This window comes from Phalacrocorax carbo, chromosome 7, assembly GCF_963921805.1.
Source record: "Phalacrocorax carbo chromosome 7, bPhaCar2.1, whole genome shotgun sequence".
Lineage (NCBI taxonomy): Eukaryota > Metazoa > Chordata > Aves > Suliformes > Phalacrocoracidae > Phalacrocorax > Phalacrocorax carbo.
In genome coordinates this window covers 17,300,333-17,324,797 of record NC_087519.1, presented here as the reverse complement: position 1 = coordinate 17,324,797, position 24,465 = coordinate 17,300,333, and the positions used below count along the sequence as shown (strand labels likewise).

Here is a 24,465-nt window from a genome sequence, read left to right as displayed (position 1 = left end):
ATCATCAGTGACACGTTCCAGTAGTCTTGCCAGCATGCAGAGAATAGTATCTTTTTCTGTCTTTTTTTCTTTTTTTAATTCTTCCTGGAGCATACCAAAAACGAAAATCTCATTTATTGAGAGGAAAGTATTCTGTTAACGGTTGTCCTGGTGTTTGGCCACTCCCTCTACAGTTTCTCCTACAGGCAGTTAATTAATAACAAATTAAGTCAATCTGCTTTGGTCCATTAGGTCATTTCCTCATTATTGTACATTTATTGTGTTTTTTTCATTAATAGCTGAACTTATTTTACATGACTGACAGCTTGATTCATAAAAGTTAAACTTGTGGATTTTGGTTAGGGAGAACCTTGGAAGTACTTGTATTTGTTCAAGTGTTTCTGCAGGTTGTTAAACCTATTTTCTTATTGTACAAGTGGCTTCCCCTCTTCAGCACCTTGCATATAGGCTTTGAGCATGCTCACTTCAGAATATACAACTGCCTGTCACCTCCTTGAGCAGGAAACAGGCAGTAAACACCTGTCCTTTACACTACAGATCTTTCTGAAACCATAAGCTATCTGCAATACAATAAGATTCTTCAAATGTAGTCTGTATTCCTCCAAAATGGGAGAGTGATGAGTAAATCTTCCTTACTTCACTGAAGGAAAGATAATTACATGGGCGTGTGGGTGAAGTAGAACTTGAATGCAAAGTTGTTTGCGTTGTTTGTCACCAGAACAAAGGAAGCAACTCAAATGGAACATTTGTTTACTGTGCACTTTTTATTACTAGTTGCCTCAAGCGTTGCCAAGTCACTAGCTCTTCAGTGTCTGTGGGAGAATACATTTGTAAATTAACTTCAGGCTGAGGGTTGCTTGGGCAGTGAAGACAAGGAAGCTTTTAGGGTTCTGGATTTTCAAGCCTACTTGTTTTACAGTATTAATTTGGTGATACAGAGGGCCCCTTTTTAAAGTCAATTTAATTTGATTTATTGTATTTTTTGTAAGACATACAGTGAATTATGGCTTATTGGTAAAGACATTAATTCTTAGTATGTCTCTGTCCTTAATATGCAAGACCTTACAGCGTTTCAGTACTTAAAGGGGGCTTATAAGGAAGATGGGGAGAGACTTTTTACCAAGGCCTGTAGTGTCAGGACAAGGGGCAACCATTTTAAACTAAAAGAAGGTAGGTTTAGATTGGACAAAAGGAAGAAGTTTTTTATGGTGAGGGTGGTGAGGCAATGGAACAGGTTGCCCAGAGAAGTTGTGGAGGCCCCATCCCTGAAAACATTTAAAATCAGGTTGGACGTGTCTTTCAGCAACCTGATCTAGTAAAAGATGTCCCTGCCCATGGCAGGGGGTTGGACTAGATGATCTTTGAAGGTTCCTTCCAGCCCAAACTGTTTTATGATTTTATGTTGTCCCTGATGGAGGGTTCAGGCCAGAAGGCCCCGCTTACCCTGACAGCTTGTTACCTCTCCTCTTCTGCAGTTCCCACTGTCCAACCAATACAGTTGTGTCTGAAGTCACATAGTAATTATGACCACTTAAATGCTCTGGTTAGAAAACCTGCAAAATAAAACAGTGACTGTTTTGGTGATTCAGTAACAGTGCAGCAAGAAGTATGAAAAAATAGGCAGAGAAATTAATATATGAGTTTCACCATGAAGAGCAACACAGAATGGATGTAAAATCTAAATTTTCATTAGCTATAGACTGAGGTATGTTTCTGACCAAGTTTATACTTTTGCTTATATATGAATTTGCAAAACTGAAGCTAAAATGTATGAAAGACTAATTATTGAGAGCTCAGTGAGATATTTATGGATTAAGTTTTGCTGAGCTTGTCCAGTTTCATTCAGATTTGCTAGCTTGCCTGCTGGTTCATATGGATTACTGTCATGTCTCCAGTTAGACTGTGTTGCCTTTCCCAGTATTTTACCTGACTGCTACTTAGCAAGAAGTTGGTTGTGTTTTGGAGAAGTATCTATATAGGATCAGAAAATAAAAATTACTTCTACTTTCTTATCCTGTCTCTTCAGCTATACATATTGTTTTTCTGGTAGCACAGCTATGAAAAATCCAGCTTTTGGTTCTGAGTAAGAGTTCTTTACTTGGATCTGTGCTCCTGTGTGCAGGGCACTTGAGAATGGCACCTTAGCAAGGAATGCAAAGTATCTGAAAAGACAATTTTGGAAATGGAAAGAGGTTTTACAGTTGAAGAGGTAAGGTAAAAGGCTGAGTACCAATCCCCAGCTCTAGAATGATGGGATAAATAAATATATTTAATTTCCTAAAGAATATTAAAGATGATGATACTAATTTTGATGGGTGTGCATTAAAACTTTTCCATTGGAAGGCTTTTTTGGATGCAGAACCCTAACTAAATAGAATTGAAACGTTCTGCAGGAATGTGTTGAGTCTATTAAAAACTTATGTGCTTTTCTGTCACTTAAGTACATAGGTAGGCATTAGCACCTGGGTGCTTGGGCCATTTCACCAGCTTGCTGACATTCTGCCCAAGCATTTTTGAAAACTTTCCACTCTATAGAAAATGAAATATTTCCAACGTTTCAAGTTTTAGTAATGGTAGAAGTGGAAATGTTTAATTTTGTATGGAACAAAAAATGTAATTCCCAGACAGGTCTTTTCAGAAAACCTCAGTGTTGGGGCCAGCCTTGTTTAATATCTTTATCAATGATCTGGATGAGGGGATCGAGGGCACCCTCAGTAAGTTTGCAGATGACACCAAGTTGGGCGGGAGTGTTGATCTGCTCGAGGGTAAGAAGGCTCTGCAGAGGGACCTGGACAGGCTGGATCAATGGGCTGAGGCCAACTGCATGAGGTTTAACAAGGCCAAGTGCCAGGTCCTGCACTTGGGCCACAACAACCCCATGCAACGCTCCAGGCTTGGGGAAGGGTGGCTGGAAAGCTGCCCAGAGGAGAAGGACCCGGGGGTGCTGGTTGACAGCTGGCTGAACTTGAGTCAGCAGTGTGCCCAGGTGGCCAACAGCATCCTGGCTTGTATCAGGAATAGTGCGGCCAGCAGGAGTAGGGAAGTGATCGCGCCCCTGTGCTCAGCACTGGTGAGGCCACACCTTGAATATCGTGTTCAGTTTTGGGCCCCTCACTACAAGAAGGATGTTGAGTGGCTGGAGCACGTTGAGAGAAGGGCAGCAAAGCTGGTGAAGGGTCTGGGGAGCAAGTCTGATGAGGAGAGGCTGAGGGAACTGGGGTTGTTTAGTATGGAGAAGAGGAGGCTGAGGGGAGACGTTGGTGCTCTCTACAACTACCTGAGAGGAGGCTGTAGTCAGGTGGGTGTTGGTCTCTTCCCCCAAGTTACTAGTGATAGGACAAGAGGAAACGGCTTCAAGCTGCCTCAGGGAGGTTTAGACTGGATATTAGGAAAAATTTCTTTACTGAAGGAGTGGTCAGACATTGGAACAGGCTGCCCAGAGAGGTGGTGGAGTCACCATCCCTGGAGGTATTCAAAAAACATGTAGACATGGTACTTCAGGGCATAGTTTAGGAGACAGGGTAGTGTTGGGTTGGTGGCTGGACTTGAGCCTAGAGGTCTTTTCCAACCTTAATGACTCCGTGAGTCTATGATAAGGGGTGCTGCAAGGATGTGTGCACTCTTTAATGTAGTTGGGATGATCAGATACTGAGGTAAAGACAAATAGACTATGTATTTTTAAAAGAGCTTTTTTTTGTTTTTAAACTGAAAAGCCCCTTCTTATTCCCAAAGAGCTACTGTGTGGTTTATTTATTCTCATTTTGAGATCTGTAGAGAGTACGTGTTTGACATAAGTGGTAAAGTGGGGTTATGATGACATATCTTTTCCTGAGGAAATTTAACCTTGACTTTATGTGAAGAATTTTGCCTGCAAACACTGTGGGATCCTATGTACGTTTGGTAGTCTGACATTCCATGGGTGTATAGGAAACTTACTAAAAACTTACATTACTTTGGGTTGTGCTCTCCTTTCTTTGACTGTTTTGATATTTGCAGCAGAATTTTATAAATATTAATTCAGAATGTGTTGTCACTAATAGGGGCTTAACTTACCAGGCACTGGCACAGAGAAACTGCTCGTAAAATGTGCTACATAGTTTGATCAATTGTCCCTTCAATACAAGAAAGTCACTTAGAGACATCTTTGGTAAAACTCTTGGACCACAGTTGTTTCCTCTGCATCTCTGCAATGTGGCTTTATGACATCCCCTTCAACAACTGAGAACACTGTATTAGAAAATATTTTGCATTATGATGTTCTAATAAGAACTTAAAATATGATTGGAAACTGTCTGCCGTAAATCATTAGGAAAAATATGTTGGGGTAACTTTAGCAGCTCTCTCAAATAGTTTTATTCCACAACTGTGCTCTTTATCTTGGGGAGTTCTCTTGTATGTTCTAGGTGTTCATATGTGGTAGATAGTTTCCATATTTTTGTATAAGAGCTGGCCAATTCATGTACATTTAGTGCTGTTAGTAAGTTTGGGGTTTAGCTTGAGCGCTCTGGGAGCTGAATTTTCTAGAGGCGCTGTCAACTTCCCAATATATGTTTTCTTGATTTTTAATGTACAGAAGTACTTCAAAAGGTACGGTTGACAGTCGTACTTCAAAAGGTACGGTTGACAGTCGTACTTAAGTATTTTACAATACTGCAGGAAGCACTGGACTGCATTTTTCATCTGTAAGGTTTATTTTGAAGTTCTGAGCCTGTTAAATGGGTTGCATGGTGAAGCTGGAGAAGCTGAAGTTGTGTGAATATATGTCTAAGAATAGCTGAAGATTCAGACTCTCATTTATGTGTAGTAATAATGGGATATAAAAATGTTAATAATTAATCCAGAGTGCCTAAAAATCAAAAGTGAAATGCATACCAGTTGGCTAAAACATTTGTTTCCTAACTTCCTAATGAACTATGAATAGTAGGTTTCATGTAGCAATTGGAATTGTCCGAGAAGTTACTTTTCCAATTCTTAGGGTAAATGGAATGCACGTGTCATGGAGGAGAGGAAAGGGGGGAAAGATTCACAGTTATCCAATCACTTCATCAGTTTTGAATAGCAGCATCAGCACTTAAAATATGGTGGAGCAATTTTTGCTTTTTTGTTCTGCAATAAAACATGACTGCAGGGTGATTTAGATGCATTGTCTGGTTGTTGTTCAGACATAACCTCTGTGCCAAGTTTTTTTAAAGAGGAAACTAATTAATGAAAATTGTGACTTCAGAGTTGCAACCAGACGGTTGCATTCCTGATGTATTTGTAGTTTTGTTTAATAGGGAGCTGTAAATTTGGGTAGCTGCCTATACTGATAAATGACAAGTGCTGTGGGAGATATTTTAAGGCATTCCAGCTTGTCTTGTTTTCTTCTTGTCAATCCGTATTGACAGAAGTCTTTGTCTGAAATTCAGGTGCATAATTATTCAACACTCCTATAATTTGAACAAGAAACTTGCTTTTATTCATATGGTAGTTTAATTGCATCCAGGTTTTTGAAGCAGATGAAGCTGCAGATGTCTAGAAACTTTGATAAGGGTAAATTCTTTGAGTTAATTTACTTTTTTTTTTAACGTTGTTTTTATGAACGCTTGTTAATTATTCCCATTAATGACAGGTCTAGAAAACACCTACTGTCAGATGTCAGCATCAGCTTTGGTGTGTGAAAGGAGTAATTTTTTCCTGGTATTTTAGGAGATTAGTTCAGTACTGCTGATAACAATAAACAAGTTTAAGGTGCATTTTCAAGCCAGATAGCAGGAAAAGAACATAAATGAATATGGGAACTTACAGTGAAAGTACCAACCAGTACAATTCCAATCCACTCCTGTACTCACTGAGGTGGGTGAAGGAGGAAAAAGTGCAGGAGAAGCTGCCAAAGTTAATCTAAGTGTGCTGAGGGAGAAGTGGTCCGTTAGCAATACTGTTGGTAGAGTTTTTAGTTTTGTGGGGTTTTTTTGATTTTAGATTTTTAAGCAGAGCTCAAAAACAGCAAACGGCCAAAACTCACGTAGAAAGTTAGAAAACATAAATGTAAGATTACCTCTAGCAAGCATGTGTTCCTTTGCCTAAATGCCAAATAGTTATGTTGAAGGATAGTAGTCCAAACCCTCTCCCCCAGAAGTGGTGAAAATGGAATTTGGCACTGCATGCCCAGTGGTGCCCAGAACAGTTAAATGAGAATTTTGCACATGATATATTAAGAGATAACTGCATGCAGAGCAACGCAAAACCCAGAAATAATTAAAGCAGTGATGATATTAAAAAAAACACAAACCCAAACATGCTGTGGTGCTCTGTCTCATCTTTGGTAGTACTTCATGAAGTGTGCTGTGTGTTTGTCCAGAAATAACACCTCTGTGGGCAGCATATTGCACACATAGAGACATGCAACTGTAATTAATAAAGCAGAGTTTCTTCCTAGTGATAGGTTGCTAAGGCTGTTTATCTTCAAACTTTTTACTTGTATTTGTGGAAAAGCCAATCCTGTATTTTTTTGTATCTCTCACTGCAGTGTGGGAGAGGCAATGGGTGATCTGCAGAGGGAAGAAGCCAGGGAAACATCCCCTGCCTCTTTCTTCAAACTGTCTTCAGTTTTTGGCTTCTGCATTCAGTAACTTCCCAGCCAAGCAATGCACTGTTTTCTTTTTCTGTATTTCTGTTTGCATTATCATTTGTTAAAGATAGTGTGCTGGTTTTGGCTGAGGAGGGGTTAATTCTCCTCACTGTGGGGGTCGGCTACCTTTCCAGCTTCCCGCGCTCTGCCGCGTGGCGGTGGGGGCTGAGAGGGGCAGGGCCATGGTGGGGGCGGCTGACCCCGACTGGCCAATGGCAGGTTCATTCCATACCATGTGACACCATGACCGGTATATTGAGGGGGGCAGTGGCAGCACGGAGGCGGTGCGGCGCCGGGCGGTGAGCGGCTGCGGCGTGGGCGGTTTGTTTCGGCGGTTCGTTCCCCCCCTTCCCTTCCCCCCTTCCCTTCCCCCTGGGGCTTTGCGCCTCTCGTTGTTCTCCTTTACATTGCATTTCTACTGTTGTTTCTTTTAATTTTAATTATTAAACTGTTCTTATCCCAACCCCTGAGCGTTACCCTTCTGATTCTCTCCCCCATCTACCGGTGGGGGAGTGAGCGAGCGACTGTGTGGGGATGAGCTGCCGCTAAACCACGACAGATAGCAAGCATACTAATTATCTTGATGGCTGTTATGAGACCTCAGGTTGGGTCAATTTTTGATTACATTTTTTTGTGATGGTGTATAGTTTTACTTTGTGCAGGAAAGTGCCATTAAAAGGACTCCCTTAATGTGACAAAGCCAAACCTGCAAAGGTTTAGAGTTTTCAGAACTAGAGTTTTGTCAGCAATTCTGTGGTAGCTCTTGTGTGTGTTAAGAAAATTATTTAATTACCTGATAATATAATATTTTACCCCAGGGCCCCTGCATATATCAACAGTTTAGTTATTAGTGATACACTTCTCAATGTTATTCTCGTTATTATTCAGCCTCTGGCTCCCTGCCTTAAAAATGCTTCTTGGAGAAGATGAGAAAAAATGGCTTCTCTAAGGACTAGTCATCCTTAAACACTGCAATGTTTGTTTTAACATTCACAAAGCTGCTGTGTGATAGCAAGATCTAATCTGTTGTGAGAAAGGCAGCTGTGATATGGAAGAATGAGGTTTAAAATAAGTGTGCAATAATTTCATGCCCTATGTCGAGTAATTGGGATTGGATTTTTTTTTTCTCTGGGTTCAGTATCGTCTTTATTACTTGACAATAGTCAAAGCAAAATTTGCATTGGCCAAAACTGTCATTATGATTTGGCAGCTCACCTGCAAATCAGATCCAGAGGTTTTCAGTCAGACCTCCATAACAGGAAGTACATAGTTCACAAATTGAGAAAGGATGGGATTAAGTAAATGGCACCATAGGTGATATTTTTCCCCCCCAAACTGGCAGAGTAGCTAGTTCCAGAAACTGCAGACCATCTTTCATGTTCCTTATTCTGTATCTCCATTGTATACCTACTTGCTTCTACTGTGAATGAGACAGATTATGTAAGTAACCCTTGTAACTAAACATTCCCGATTCATCCTCAGAGTAAGTCCATTCTGCACACCGAATAAATTGTGGATCATATGGAAGACATAGTATGTAATCATATAATTGAGAATGGAGACAAAAAGAGCCAAATTATATACTAACTGCATGGACAATCTCTTCTAAGTCGAGGTTCCACACATTTTTACTGTCCTGTAACTTACTGTATGTAACTTTATAGTTTTAAAACAGAAACAAAAAAGCCTTCAAAACCAGAATGCCATCATGTGATATGTCACTATTCACAGGACTCACCAGACCATTGTGGTTGAGCCAATGGTAGAAGGAATTTACCCCCTACTAGTACTACAGGGCTATGAAAATGCTTTGCCATGGTGTTCATAGGTTTTTCTCACCACAGGTGTTTCTGCTATTCCTCCAAATACAGCCCATCTCTGCTCCTTCTCTCGAGCAGAAGCTGTCCCACTGAAATTTCTTGCTCAATCCCACTTCTCACTTTCTTAGTACCTTGTCTAGTATTTTCCATCTCTTCTGCCTCCAGTCTCTCCTTCTTTTACTTAGGTTCCCCAGCTTCTCTCCAGTTTCATCCAGCTTCACCTTCTTCTCAGTACCTTCTTCAGCTGACTTGCTTATCCAGTCTCCTCTCTTGAATCCTAGTTCCAAGATTGATCCAAGTTTTTTGCAAAGTATTCCACGCATTTTTATGTACAGGTGTTTGTATTAGGCCGCTTCTTTGCTTTGTCCATGCTGTCTGCACCAGGCTTAAGGGGTTATTAAGAGCAGAAGAGAGAGATGTCTTGTTTTCATTTCCAGTGCCTGCCTGTAATACAGACCTCAGGAGCACGTACCATTATTTGCTGGGAAACTTCTCAGCCTCTTTTAGCCACAGATGTAGAAAAAACTTCTTGTAAACAGATTGTTACAGTAGTTTAGCTGCAAGACTTCAACAAGTTGTGACTGAAAGTGTACAAAGTATGATTATCAGCATTTTTTCAAAATCTTGCAGCCTGTCTATATCTGGGTAAATTTCCATATAAAAGGCAGAAGATGCATTCTTGAAAAAAAAAAAACCACTTTCCTGGCTGACTTCATTTAACTCATAAAAATAAAACAGGTACTTTAAAAAAAATAATCAGAATACTTGAAGCATGGGAAAAAAAAAAAACCACTTTTCCCCTCTTGTTCTTCTTCAGACTCATTCTTGGATGAAATACTTCAGTAAAAAAAGAAGAAACTAAGACAGATACCAGGAGTGGAAAGCTTTAGTCTGAACAGTTAAAGTGTGATGAACTCATAAGTAAATGGATAGCGCTACCAGCTGCAGCTATACCAAAGCATTACAAGATAATGGTAAATGTATCTGCTAGTTAGCTTAAGGTGCTTTTTTTTTTCTTCTTTTAAGCAATATGACCTAGGAACAGTGTAAGAGTGTGTTGTATCAGAAATTCATTTCTGATGGAAACAAAAGCTCTAAAATACGAATAATGCTGTAATTTCTGTTAAAATTGGCTCCTGCAAACTCACAGTCATTTTTAAGCTGTTTATGGTGCACTGCAACTGTTCACTTTTTGTAGAAAACAAATTGTTCCACATTGTAGGTTTTTTTCTAGTTGTTTTTGTTTGTTTGTTTTACAAAACAGGACAAAATGCATTCTCTCAATGGACTTACCAGAATTCACCCTAGATGTAGGAACCTGTGTACGTTTGTGCCTGTATATTTCTGTCTCATATAACACTGCATAAACATTTCTGTTGCCTGGTTGTCATTTAAAATAGAGATCCGTCTCTAAAAATATTGTGATTATTGCTGTAATAAGAATTTTTAATTAAAGAGTGGAATATCAAGGTAATATAAATCAGAAACTTCCCTAAACTTTTAGACTTTTTGCTGGAACCGTTCTGGTAGTCCCTCTTCCCACACAAAGGCCAGTCATTTAAATGGAATGCATGCAATTGAATTTCCGTTTAAATTGACTAGGCTTTCATATAGAAACCTAGTAAAGGATTATTCCCACCTACTGAGGAAGGTGATAAAAGAGTAAAGTACTGAAACCTATGTGACAAAGACTGCATCCCAGAAAGAACAGGCTGCTCAAAGAACACTGTTTTTTAAAAAAATGAAATAAAATACTGCTGGAAACTCTGGATGTAGGTGTTTTATTGCATTGGCATAATTTTCTACAAACTTCTAAGAGTAGGTATATCATCTTTGCTTTAACTCTGTTGATTCCATTTGAGTTGCATCAAGTATGAGTTTGTCTCAGGGTCTTTCAAAGCTGATATTGGTGGTGCCTTTCAGAAAGGGTTTTGGAGTGGCTGATTTTTCTAGTATAAAGAATACTACTATTATTATATTAAAGCAACTATCCTCAGTACATAAATGTCACATTTTCTAAGGAGGATTATTAAAACATGCTGTATTTTCAGATGTATTTGAACAGATGAGACACTGTATCTGCAGCAAGGCTGAAAGCTTTCATGTTCAGGCATTCTTCAGACTTTGAGCCAGATTATCAAATGGAAATAACTTTTCATTGATTTCCCATTAAATGAGGCAATAGTGTGCAGATTCAGGACCTTGAGCATTACGTAGTGTTTCTATAAATAGGTATGTGAATGGAGGGATTCTTGTATTTGGTGGATTTTTTTTAATGCAGCATATTTATACAGAGAAATTATACCACTGCTGAGACTGAGAACAGCCGTTGTACAAAGTAGTTATGATTTCTGTTGCAAATGCCAAGCTTTTGATGCTTGATTGGGATCATCTAAAGAATATCCTATGTGCGCTCCAGTCTTGATACTGAAGTACTTTTTCACTCAGGGAACTGGGCACTAAAAGAAATTTGGGACAGTAAAATAGTAACTACATTTTGAAAAAACATCTTTGGAATGAGTTGATAGGCATCTGGTCTTTTGCTGGATCAGAAAAACACTAGCAACAGTCAACCGGCTAGATCATTGGCAGGTGTGAATTGACATAGCTATGACTTCCATAGCATACTTGCATATCACTTTACACCAGATGATACTCTGTTCCAGCATGGTCTGTTTTCAGTATTTGTCCTCCATTTTCTAATTGTTCAACTTAAGATATTGTAGAAATCAATTATTGTTTCTCAGATGGATTATTTTTTTGGTGGGTTGGTTGGGTATTTTTGGAATAGCATCTGTAAAATTTTAGCAATAAACAGAAACGGATTATTTCCTTGACACATTTTTGGTACTACTGAGGAACTGGACTGTTAATTTTCCTACTATAGCTCTTTGGTGAGCCCCTCCTAAGCTTATAGTGCCAAACGTTTCCAGTCATGCACATTAGATCAGTGTAGATGTTTTTTGTGGGATAGATCAGTGGCTAACATTTTATTTAAAACCAAAGTTGGACTTAAATAGTTTACAAGTCGTTGAAAATCTTAAATAAAATAAGTTATTTCAATCTAATCAGATGGGTCTGTCAGTGAGAATTTAAAAAAACCACAAACCTGTGAAGTTAAGCAGAAATACTCAATTTTCCATCTGTTTGGTTGATCTTTCTTCCCAGTTATTAGACATACTGTGTTTTCAGCTGTAAAGTGCTATGGAAGGGAAAAAAGTAAAGCAGTAATAGACACACTTGCCACATTATGCATTAATGCCTTATTTGTCTGATACATTGCAATGTTAATGAAGATTAGGTTTGGGTAACACTTCAGAGACTTTTCTAATTAAATTTGGAGAACTTTCTTGGTGCAAAGCTGATATATCATTCATGGAAAAAAGGGTTCTTAAGTTCCAGACTGAGATAGTAGCAGTTCCGTTACCCATGGCAGTGGGAGCCAGCACATACCTTGGGGAAAGCAGGCACCCTGGTGTGCAGCTCTGCCATGGGCCATCTTCCTTGTTCCAAACCCAAGCTTGTTGCTAGCTATATGGGATTTGGGCAGAAATAGAATTATTTTGTATTGTGCACATATCTAAGGTCTTTTCCATCTATGGCAGGCAGCCCCTTGAAAGCCATGAGGGAAAAGAGAAAGGCTTTGACCCTTTATTATTTGCTCCCTTAGACACTGCATTGCTTCAGAATCTCTCTCTGGTTAGTAAAAAAAGTTTAGTAGTTTTTGATGATTGTCATAGCTAAGTTTAATCTCCACTGCAACAGACAGGTAGTTGTAAATTCATCTCTTGAGGCAGTACTGAGATTTTGGTAACATGGGTGCTCATTCCTCATAAACTTGTCCAGTTATCACTGCAGTCATAGATGTTAATTTTCATTCCATGTCAAACCAGACATTTAGTGTACTGTCTGTGGTAATGGACTGTAACTAGTGCTGGCTAGCACTATTTTTACTGCAGAGCTGTTCTTCACATATTTTTTAAAATTTTGCTTTTTAAAGTTTCTTGCATATTGCTGTTTTTCAGAAGCATCATCTCCATTTTAATAAAAAATCTGTCTGATATTTTGTGCTACAGATATCTAGCCACATTTAATATTCCTTATTTATTTTTTTAGTTGACAAATTGTCTTAATGTTCTGTTACCATTTTTAAAAATCAGAACTATAATGGGAATAAAAGAGTCTCCGGTAGTTTAAATTGATCTGTTGCTGTCTTTTAGTGTGTGTTCAGCTAGACAAAAGTAGGTTGCCTTGATTCTAAGTAATACTGATAGGGGTGTGCATGGTCCTTGGCAATGCAAAGAAAAACAACTACCACAACAAAATTGTAGCAGAAGAACTAAAATTTGAAGGACCCCAGATTCCACTTTCAGATATGGACGTGGGACTTCCATAGGTTTGAAGAGGAACAAGGCACCAGCACTTCAGAGCAGAAGTTCACTGCAGACATTGTGGATTATGGTGTGCAGAATTGGAATTTATATAGTATGCATATTGCAAAGACATTCTGAAAATGAAAGAAGAATCTACAGAGTACTGTTTCAGAAACAAGTATTTGAATTGTTTTTCTTTGGAGATGTGTTTATCCTTTGGAATGTCAAAGGAATAACACAATTAGATAGAACCACTGGAGAAATTAAAACTAGAGTACAACTAGATTACTTGGACTTGGTTTAATGTATATTATTCCATGCATAGAAAATATTATAATTATGAATTATGCCTGACCCTGGAGAATCGAGGACTATGGGGCCTTTGAAAAAGTTTGCCGGTTACTGTATGTAGGCCATAAGAATGAAAGAGTGTCAAAAATCTTAGTCAATGTTTTAAGTACCTTTAGAGGTGGTTTCAGGATTGAAATGGCCCATTTATGCATTTCCAGAAGTGCATTATCTCAGTGCAGCTTTGAAATAGCTTGGCTAATGGCAGGCATCCATCCAGTGTGAGCGCACATCTGCTGGTAGATCAATAATTTTCTGGTGTTTTGCCAACATTTCATTAATTAACCAAAGTGTCTAAGATTTGTTAAAAACCTGTGCTTTTCGAATGTTTCCCAAAAGCTGAAAAGCAAGTAGGGTGGTTTTGCTGTTTTACAGTCTTAGCTGTACTAGCAGCTCATTTTAAAAAAGCTGTAATCGTACATGACAAAGTGTCATGGTTTAGCTCAGCCCCACACAGTCGCTCGCTCACTCCCCCACCGGTAGTTGGGGGAGAGAATCAGAAGGGTAACGTTCGGGGGTTGGGATAAGAACAGTTTAATAATTAAAATTAAAAGAAACAACAATAGAAATGCAATGTAAAGGAGAACAACGAGAGGCGCAAAGCCCCGGGGGAGGGGAGGGGGGAGGGGGAACGAACTGCCAAAACAAACCGGATGCGACACACCACCCTGCCCCCGAGCCGCAAACTGCCACCCCCTTAATATACTGGTCTTGGTGTCACGTGGTATGGAATGCACATGCCATTGGCCAGTCGGGGTCAGGCGCCCCCACCATGGCTCTGCCTCTCCCAGCCCCCCGCCACGCGGCAGAGCGTGGGAAGCTGGAAAGGTAGTCGACCCCCACAGTGAGAATTAACCCCTTCTCAGCCAAAACCAGCACACAAAGAGAAGTACTGTGTGTTGCAGTCCCTCAGAACATTTTCATACCTGCATACCTCGGATGAAATTGAGGCAAAAATGAAGCTACTGTTTCAGAAGTGCAAAGTTCCTAGCACTTCAAGGAATTTGGCCTGACATCCCAAAACATGAGGGGAGACTCCTAAAATGTTTTGTCTTAAGCATTGCCTGCCTTATCAATGCAATGCTGCGCTGGTCCTGTTAATTTCCCATTCTGAAAGTACAGGAAGAAAAGCTGGCTGAATTGTCATACTCATTGAAACGACCACATCAAAATGCAGCAGTGGAAGCTCTGAAAGTGGTTTACCTTGTGTGAAAATGTCCAGGTAAAGTACTTAGCTGAACAAAGTCCCACATGCTTAATTTACAGCATTGGTTTTTCTAAGCAGCATATTTTAAGTAGGCAAGACACCATCTAAAAACATACAAAATTATGGATTTTAGATGCTGTTTCTAATTTTATAGTGCACAGCTGAAGGAATAATAACAAAAACCCTCTCCCAGCATAGAGTATAGCTTTCTAGATAACTTATAACTGCCTCTACACAGTGGAATCTGAAATTTGTCTCAGTAGATGCAACATATTTTTTGCTGATCTGGCTTCTACAGACCTGGTTTAAAAAGGAGATTTTATTTCTTTACACATGTCCAAGGAGGTCATCCTGGTTTTGTATCAAAACCTCTATGAAAAACTTTAGGTAATTCCCTCAGTAAATGCAAAACAAAATTAAGTTTTTTGAGGAGAAAAATTAATTTCTAGTTCTGTCATTAACAAAACAATGATTCAAAGTCAACATTTTGTTTAAAAAAAAAATAATTTTTCAAGTTCCTACCAGGCAGCACAGTCTTCATGTCACTGAGGGGGGAACTGAGGGACAATCACACAATAAGGTTAAATATTTTAGCAAAGTTCATTCCAAAAGCCTCTGGAAGATTTTGGAAAGAGATCCAGGTTGTTTAAATCCTAGTACTCTGGCTTAGCCACAGGATCATTTTTCATCTGTAAACATGCCAACATGACTGCTTTTTAAAGCAAAAGTGGTATTTGTTTGGCAGAGGGCCAGGAAGGGTGTAGGGACTCTGTTGCGGGCAGACCCTTGGACAGAGTGTGAGCCAAGCACAGGTGTGACCTGCTGCATTATGCAGACCACACACTGCAGGGGATGATGGTGTTATTGGAAAGCCTGGCTTTGTCCTCAGTTGTCTTCCAGTATCGCCCAACCATGTATGTGAGCTGGGAAGTAAATGATGAACTCTGCAAGTTACAACTCTTAGACATTGTAAATATAAGCTTTCTTTGGGGTTGTCATCTCATCACAGATGCTCATTGCTGTATTTTAGGACTTTTATAGTCAAGTTATACGTGTTTGTGACTGAAATAGTAATTGAATGAAAGTGTAAAAATAGGTTGTATGCTCAAGGAATAAATAAAAAAAATTAAGATCTACAGAAACCCCTATGCTAAAGTTTCACTTTTGATTGTACAGGGTCATACTTTTTCCTTTCAGTGATAACAGTGTGTTTTCTGCCTAAAAGATGTGCCAAAAAGTCAGAGAGGCCAAGAGAAAGTGCCTGGAACTCTTAGCTCTTCTGAGAAAGGCTCAAAGATTTCATTTGCAGGTGGGCTGAGCCATAGGCAGTGTAAAACTGTCATTTAGTTCAGCTATGCATTAAGAATTTAGGTGGGGTTAATAATGATGTATAGATGTTAGCTAGTATATATGTATAGTATAACTCTTTTGAGCCGTGGTGGTTCATACACTGTAGTAAGTTTGACTAGTTGCATCTTGTAGTTAACCTTTTCATAAAATATTTGTAAAAGATATTTAAAAATAAAAATGAGTATAATCTGTATAAAGAATAAAGGGAAGAGTTTTTGCAGATCAGGTCACTCAAAATTTTTACTCAAAATTTATTTTGTAATTAAACTTTGATGAAAGAAATGGAATAAGGACAACTGACTTGGGACTTTTAATTTAGAAGGGACGTTACTGAGTTAGCCTTTTTTTCTGATTTTGGCTTGATCCACACAGTGTTTAGTGTATTTGTCAGTCTTTTGTTCTGCTTTAAAGCAATGGGGCCTCTGTCCTGTGGGCAACTTTTGGTAAGTTTAAAACCAGAAATTTTAGCTGTATAAAAATGATCTTAGAAGGGATGGGTGTCACTATTTTTTGGTAACAGCAATTAATATTTTGATCTTTTTGTTCATACATTGTCTGCAGTTGGTATGAACAGGGTGTATAGGAAATGGTTTTTGAGCCAGAAATACTGGTACACAAGAGCATGAGCTCAAGGCTCCAAAATGGAACAACAACACTTCACAATAAACTGTCAGAAAATGTGTGCCAAAAAAAAGGGAAAAAGTGTTTCAAAAAGAAACCCTTCAGGCTGGGTTCTTTTCTGGTGCAAACTAATGTCGTTCTGCTGTAATTTAATGTAGTGACCTTAATTTATGCTGGCTCAGGTTCTGTCCCTTCACCTTTAGGATATGCGCTATAATTGGTTTCCATGAAAGATGTAAGCTTCCTAGCCTTGGTTGGTTGGTTTTTGTGGCTGAATTGCCCTTGCTGCATTGCTGTATCACAGATGTAAGGATGTGTATTTCAGTTGTGGTACTATAGCTTTGGTTTCTGCATTTGATGCTAGAAAGACTTTTGGTCCCACCCTTCCAATGAAGTTTGGTGGCTCATGGTCCTATTTCAGGGAAGGTTTGTTTTGTTTTTTTTTAATTAGAGTGTTGAGGAAAACAATATTTGTGTGTACTTGGAACTCTCAGAAGGTGGGCGAAAAAAGCACAGATGGCTGTTTGGCCGGAAACAGTGTTTATTCTAGATGATCTGTTACAGTGATTCTAATGGAAGATAAAGTAGTCTGTGAGCCTTCCCCCAGGTGTGTCTTTGTTACAGTTTATAGCCCGCTTGAAAACTCGACTTTGACGTCTCACTGATCCAGTTACAAACATCTTCATATATAGGTGGTGGATACAAAGCCAGAACTCCTCTGGGATCTCTGGTGGGCTGGTTTTCACTGCAAAGACAACCAGCCTTCAATCTTTTCCCCCTATACAAACATAAGAGAACTGACTTGCAGTTGCAACAAGAACTCTTCTTACTGATTCTCTTGCTGTTCCCTTAAAAAACACAGTTATTTAGCCACACTTCTTTCATATAATATTGTATCTAGTTTTCCCTTGAAATCTGCCTCCTATAGAAAAAATTTTCTGCTGTTCTAGTCCAGTTCTTCATGTGGTTTCTGCAGTTCTTGAATAGTGTTTTTAATAGCCATTTTAATAATCTAAAGGATACCTGAAAAAATGCATCTGTGACCAAAGCTTTTCTAGTTTCTTCAAGCATAGAAATTATTCTATGTAACCCCACGTCCTTTCTAGAAATCTTTCTCCCCTTTGTGTGTGCCCACACACAGAGTAGTCTTTTGCTGTAACTGCTGTAGTGTGAGGATACAGGCAGAACAAAGTAATTAAGTATTTAACTTGTATTTACTTTTGGAATCTGCTTCACATCTAAACAAGGCTTGTCTGCCAAAGGCTTTCATTGCAGGTCATCTAATGAAAGATGATACTTCTACCTCTAAAACTTGCCCTGCTTAATACATGTGTGTGCGTGTGTGCACACACGTGCCCGTACATAAGAAGCTCTTCCCACTATTTAGCTTCAAGAACTCTGAAGCTAGCATTTGAAAGCACAAGTTAAAATAGAAAGTAATGCAATGACTGTAATAGCACTATGTAGAAATAAAAAAGAAAAAGCAGTAATATGGTATGGAAGCATAGGATGAGAATAAGAAGCTGGTATGGCCAACTTTTAATAAGTTATGGAAGCATGTATGTTAAATGTTTCAACTCTGTTGAATCTGAGCCCAGAAAATTAATAATGAAATAGTGTGAAGCTATTGCAGAAAGGTAAATATTTTTATCTAACTTATTAAATTTATCTTAAAGTGTCATCTTTTTGCTGAGGAAAATGACAGCTCAATTAAAAATTTGCTTTTTTTGTAGAACTGTTCCTCCATGAACTCCACAAATTCTTTTTTATGTTTTTCTACAGGTACTTTTGATACTGTTACTTAAAAGCACACTGTTTCTTACCTGTTTTAAAGAAAAGGAGTCTCCTGATGTTCATATCATTCGTCTGGATTAGAATTTGGCAATGCCTTCATTAACCTTCTAAAGTGAATTAATAAGAAAGCAATAACAATATTGCTGTTGATCATAATGTGACTGGTTTTTTTATTTAAACAGATGTGTCCTGAAAGCAGCAGAAATATTAGAGAGGTGCAATGTGCATCATACAATAACAAGCCATTTATGGGTCGATTTTATGAATGGGAGCCTTTTGCAGAAGGTAAGGGAAGACAACTTGGTTTTGCATTATTTTACAGATTGTGTTTTGGAAAGGCAAATGTGATTTTTGTTTTTTTTTTACCCAGTGGAAGCCATCAGGGTTTGACTGTTTGAGTCTTGCTCATTTTGCTCTGTTCATCTGCTGCATTTGTTGATGGGCAGACAAGTAGATAATCTCACATCAATATTTCTTATATTTTACAGGAATGAAAGTATGTAGGTCCTACTTTGACTGGTATACCATTGGCTCTGTATAGTGTTGCAACAGTATTTCAGCGGCTACACTGTTAATTCTTTTTTTTGTGTTTATTTTTGATGACAAAGGCTCAGTATGGCTCCATTTCAGTAAATGGAGTTAAATTTTCTTATGCCAGCATAGCATGTGCTCATGGTCCTTATGCATTAATTTCAGGACTCTCTGGCTGTCTAATTTGTATTTTCTAATGATATGTTTGACAGTTGGGAGGGATATCTGTGCTATGGACCTCCCCAGCTGCACGTCGAACTGATTGTCCTGGAACACAAAGCAGCAGCGCTAGTAGTGGTCTGCCACCCCTCTAGAGTCCTAACCCTTGGAGGATAAAATCTTGGTCAGTTGGGGGTTATAACCTTTCTCTAGAAACATGTTTTGTGGAATAGTTATTTTGTTTGTCTTTCTGTAAATAAGAGCTGGGCCCACGGCAGTTGAGATTCATAATTATTTATGAGGTAAATAATTTATTCTTCAAATACATCTCTGGATTCAGAAGAATTTAGTTAATGTCTTATTTTTTAAAAAAGTTTTTTTCCACAAAACTTCAAAGACCAAAGAGGACTTATGCATAGAGAAATATTGTGTGCATACTGTGGACCAGCTATCTTTATTACATTCTAAGGCCATTCTATCACTTGGCGTGAATCAGTAGTAGGAGAGTACAAGGGTTTTGTTACCCACAGCCCTTATCAACAAGCTGTGTATGCTCTGCAATGTCTCCTGTCCAAATGGAAGCACAGTTCACCTTAAGATTTTAAAATGCAGGATACAGGCCCATCTATTTACCCTTTCTAGATCTGAGAAGAGCAAAGTAGAAGGAAGAGAATTTACCTGTATTTTTTAAGTGTCTTTTGAATATGGTTTATTACCTTCTGTGTAAGTAGCTATGTATAATACAATGCAACACAAGTAAACAGAAGTAATGCATTATGCTATGGCTTTTAATATCTTACAGTCAGTGTTTGCAGGGATTTCTCTTTGCTGGAAGACTTCATTACAAATAAAGGCTTCAGTGTAATATGATTTATCTTTATGATAATGCCCGGCCCCTGTATGGCCTAAAATTGACATAGTGGCAAGATTTACCTGATTAGGCACATCTTCGGTGTCAGTGATCTTCTCTGGGGGAATTAGTGCTCTGTGTATGTTTTACTTTCCTTCAGTCTTTAACTTCTTGTGCTAAGCTGCTTTCCCAGCCCCAAAAGGGAGGCAAAATAAGAGATTTGGAAAAGAAATGGGAAAGTTTCATGATGGAAGAATTCCTCCTGGTTCTCATTTTTTTTAATTCTCCGTCCCTTCCTCCTCATAGGTTTAGGAGGAGAAAGGGGTGATAGCTACTGGTGATTTTTTGCTGTTAATAAACTGAGGTCATGTCTATCCTGTAGTATAGAGCCTGATACTAAGTTTTAACTTGAAAGCAGTGAAATGTGCGTCTGTGTAGGGCTGCAGCTGCATGTGTCAGCTGGAAGATAGCACATGCTGCTGTCACTGTATTGCTCTTGGGGACCGAGGGAACCCCTTGCTGGACTGCGTTGTGTGAATGGCTTTTGGGCTTCTGTGCCTTGCCTCATTGTACAGGCGCAAAATGCCTGTTTTGTAACAATAAAGACCCTTCCAAGGATGTGCTGAAGGAAGTATTAGAAGTTATGGTTTATTTATTTTTAAGGGGACTCAAGGAGTGTTGCAAGTGTGTGAAGTTCCTTTTTCTTATACCCAGAAATGGACATTTCCATGGGGCGCTAGCATGCTCTCTGTAGTTCCTTTAGATGAGCACCTTTGATCCACAATGGATGTTAACTAATTTTACAGCTCAGCATAAGTCAGTGCATTCAGGTAGGTTCATATCTAACTCCCAACTGATCTAAAAATGTTTGTTTCTAATGCAGTCATGCCTCAGTCTGGTTTTTTCTTTTGTGGGGAAGGTGAAGACTTGTAAAGCTCTATCTCTTTATCTCAAATTATGAGCATTCAGTATATACTATGCTTTTAATCAAAGTCATGTTTGGCATTGTGAAGTTGTACAAAAGGACTTTTCAGGGCTGTACAGCTTTGGCACTTTGTACCATGCATTTAGGCAGAAAAAAGAGCTTGGTACCCCAGCAATCACATGACTGAAGACATATTCTGTGGACAGCATGACTTCTCCTACAACATGGCTCCAAAGACTTATGATGTATTAGCTTTGATGCGTCCCTTTTCAAACTGCTATTGACAAGACACAGCAATGCTGAGCCACCGCCGTCCAGCTCTGCCTCCTTGCTCCCTACACAGCAGCTTTGACTCACTCTGCCCTTGCCAGGAAAGATGACTCAGGGGATCTAAAATGTGTCACAGTAATTTCTGTTTCCCTCCCCTGCACAGCACAGCTTGCTCCTAATGTTTTATGTTGGATCAATAAGGGCAGCTAAATTTACAGCCCTGTCTTGATGATGACTTAAGTGTAATTATTATTTTTTAAAAATACACATATTTTTATTTCTTCGTTGTTCAGATTGGTGCAGCTGTATTTCTAACCCATTTTATCTTAGTAGATGCAACATATTTTTTGCTGATCTGGCTTCCACAGACCTTATTAAAAGTGCCATATTAAAGGGACTATAAACCCCATGAATTTAGAGTATTTAATGAAAATAAAAACTAGTTTGTGTTGGAGAACCAGTAGTGTGTAATGACTTTAAGGGCAGGAATTGAGAGGAAGAATCCAGTTGTGACAGAGGGAAAACATCACAGTGACATGACCATAAAACCTGTAAGGAATTTTAAATCTTCAGAGGTAATAACTTTTTTAATCATTCTGATAATTTAACTCTTTAAATTGAACTCTTTATTCCAGCTAACTTTTTATTTTTAACTGTCGTTATTTTTCATTCATAGCCTAAAATGTTTGATGTTTTGATGGCTGTATGAAAAGACTCTATTGAAAGGAGAAAACCTGTTGGTTCATTGAAAATGATAACAGTGGCAATCTGACCACAGGAGTCTTTCTTAGTGAAGAATAACTGTGAGAGGAAGGAGACAACTGCAGATTTTTTTGTCAGAAGTCCTGTATAAGGTTAAAGAAGAAATAAAGTCCTCTGCAGGAAAATCTCTGTCTGATAATTCATCTTCAGGATACCTGGATAGTCTTACACATCCAAAATACATTGTCAAATATAGTATTTTCAAATCAACAACTGCAGAAAATCCTGGTCAACTGCAGGCCCTCTCGCTTTGAGTTCTGTTTGATAATGACAGCCAGGCTTTTGTAATAGACAGTATTTTATACTGTAATCCTAGCCTTGACTTTCACTTACTGTAGTCAGAATTACAGGTGTGCCGGGCAGGCAGGCGCAGGAGCAAAATGTATGCTGTAGCTATGCACTGCGTGATCTGCTCTCTTTAGGGGCAAAGTCCTGCAGAGACATTCAGCTTTCCCGGCCTGTGCAGCTCTTTGGCATGGTAACCAGCAAGGAAAGCTGCCAGCAGGGCTGCCTCTGCCTGCTTTGCAAGTGGAAGAGGACTTCAAAGTCTAGGAGAAGCTGTGATTGCATCTCCAGTGTGTAAAACTTGAAATAGCTAACAATGTATTATTTGGGGACTTGGCTTTTTTATTCCTGTTAAACATAGAAATTTACAAGTAGAAAAATACTGCAAAGTTTGAACTTTTTTTCCTGAGAGAAAATTTCACTTAAAAAAGACAAAATAAGAAGTTTTTGCAAATCAGAGCCTGGTTCACTGAAAGTCAGACATGATTTACCCCTAAAAGATTTGAGGCTTTACCTCCTTCCCTCATAGTAAAAGAAATGCAAAATTTTCATGGAAATGAATCTGTTTTTTAAAAATTTTTAAATTTTCTTATTTTAGAGCAAGATTTTAATGTGATGTTTTCTAAAATACAGACTTGACCAAGCATTTCCTCCAAATGATGTGTCTGCTTTTCTGTTGAAAACCAGCTCTAGTTTCATTGCTCCCCTTTCAGGTGACTGCGGTTGTTTGTAGGGCAGCAAGCTTATTTACCTGCTTCGCACTGACAGTGGGAGCTCTTGCTATTTCAAACGTATGTGTTGTTTTACATATGCAGCTGCAACTTGTGTTAGAGGTCACTGGATGCTAGCTAACAAAGCTAATAATAGGAACGAGGATGTGACTAAAGGATCTTCATAGTGGTGTCTGTACAGATGATTTAGTTCACTTGGTAGAGTCAAGATGTCTTTGGCTTAAAATACTGTATCAAGCCAGACGAGTTTCTAGGAACAGAGCCATGCTCAGATCTTGAAAGCTGTTTAAATAGTTTGGTTTTGGCAGACAGTTGCTGGAACCTGAAGGCTTGCACAGAGTGCATGGAGACCCCCTCCACTCCCTGCTGTTAGCAGGCAGGCTGGCCTCGAGGGCAGCGCCTTTCACCTGTGGGGGATCTGCAGGGTCAGCCAGAGTAGGTGAACTCTGATGGCAAGAGGGATCTCTGGAAGGCCTGGCAGAGTTCATTCAATTTCTCATGATTGCCAGGTCTGGCTTCCTCTTATGACTTCTCTTTATTTTTCTATTTGATTGCTGAGACAAAAGTAGTACGGAGCCTGTACGCCACATTGCTCTTTGCAGCAGGGTTTGAGTCAGGCTGAGTTTCAGCTGGGATAAAAATTCCTGTAGCTGAAAGCAGCAGTCGCATATATGAAATGGCACTAATGTCAATGCTGCATTTTCTGTGGGGTTTAAAATGGGTCCCCAAATGCCCCCAGTCTCCCAAATACTGTTGTTGCCTAACCAAAGTGCTGATGGGCACCGTAATGAGTGATTCAAATTCAACTGACAGGCTGACAGGTGCTGGCTGTCTACACCCAGCCTTGTGGCAGGGTGGTTGGGCAATTTCAGCTGGCTTCTGTTTACCTGAAATATATCAGAATCCAAACTTTGAATGGATGGAAGGATATGTGGTCTGCATGTTCTTCATGCTGGACTTCATGGTATTCTTTCTCTAAAACGTGTTTCATCTCAGCACTCCATCCTGAAGCCTGTGTTGTGTTCAGAGAACTCATTGTAGGGGTAGATCTGTGCATGCTGTAAAATCCTTTCTGAGTTTACTTGTGTTTTAAAACACCTTCTAGTAACCTGAATTCCAGATAGAGATGTCTCCCAGCTGCAGCTGTGAAAAATATAAGCTCCTAAGAGAATGAAGTGTATAGATGTTTAGCAAATACTGCAACTTCAGTTATTTGTGTCAGATGAGAGTAATTTATGATTTAGACTGAATTAATTTTTGATATTAGGATGGAGACTGAAGACTAATGCAGGACTGCTACATTTATTTATTTGTGTTTTTTGTTGCTGAATTTGTAACAACAGATTTCACTCATTTTGAATGACAAAATAGTGTCTCATAACTATTCAAGAGGTAGTGGCCCAACTTAAGATATCAAGTTGCTAAGAAACTTCTCCAGTCTGCTGGTAACTGATGACACTGAAGACATTGAATAAGCTCTGATTAATATGATTTAAGTAGTTATAAAATGGAAGAAAAGCCTAATTGATCTTTTAAGAATCTTGGTCAGATATGGAGAGGTGCAAGTAGCATTAAACACTTCCAGAATGGAGTACCCAGCAGTCAGAGAGGGCTGGCTTCAGAGAGTTGTTGTAGGGAGTACAGTTAAGTCTCATCAATAAGGCATTTTGTGGAGCATTTTCCATTCATTCCGTCAGCAGAACTAGTGAACCTTATGACATCCCTTCCTGGGAGAGTTTGTAAATATGCTAAATAAACATCAATATTCTGACAAGTAACAGTTCTCTTGTCTTGTCAGATTTCTAAATGTTGCTTCTTAGTTTTCTATT

At 39.0% G+C, this 24,465-nt stretch overlaps 1 protein-coding gene and 1 long non-coding RNA gene across 2 annotated transcripts in view; one reads left to right on the top strand and one right to left on the bottom strand.

The window, feature by feature from the left end:
• THSD4 (thrombospondin type 1 domain containing 4) overlaps positions 1-24,465 on the top strand; it is a 345,527-nt gene that overhangs the window by 59,206 nt on the left and 261,856 nt on the right. The window contains exon 6 of the mRNA XM_064456549.1: positions 18,306-18,408. Coding sequence (XP_064312619.1) covers positions 18,306-18,408 — 103 coding nt within the window. The remainder of the gene's footprint in view (positions 1-18,305; positions 18,409-24,465) is intronic.
• Positions 16,903-24,465, bottom strand: part of LOC135314293 (uncharacterized) — a 52,357-nt gene continuing 44,794 nt past the window's right edge. The window contains exon 4 of the long non-coding RNA XR_010373761.1: positions 16,903-17,074. This is a non-coding gene — a long non-coding RNA (uncharacterized LOC135314293). The remainder of the gene's footprint in view (positions 17,075-24,465) is intronic.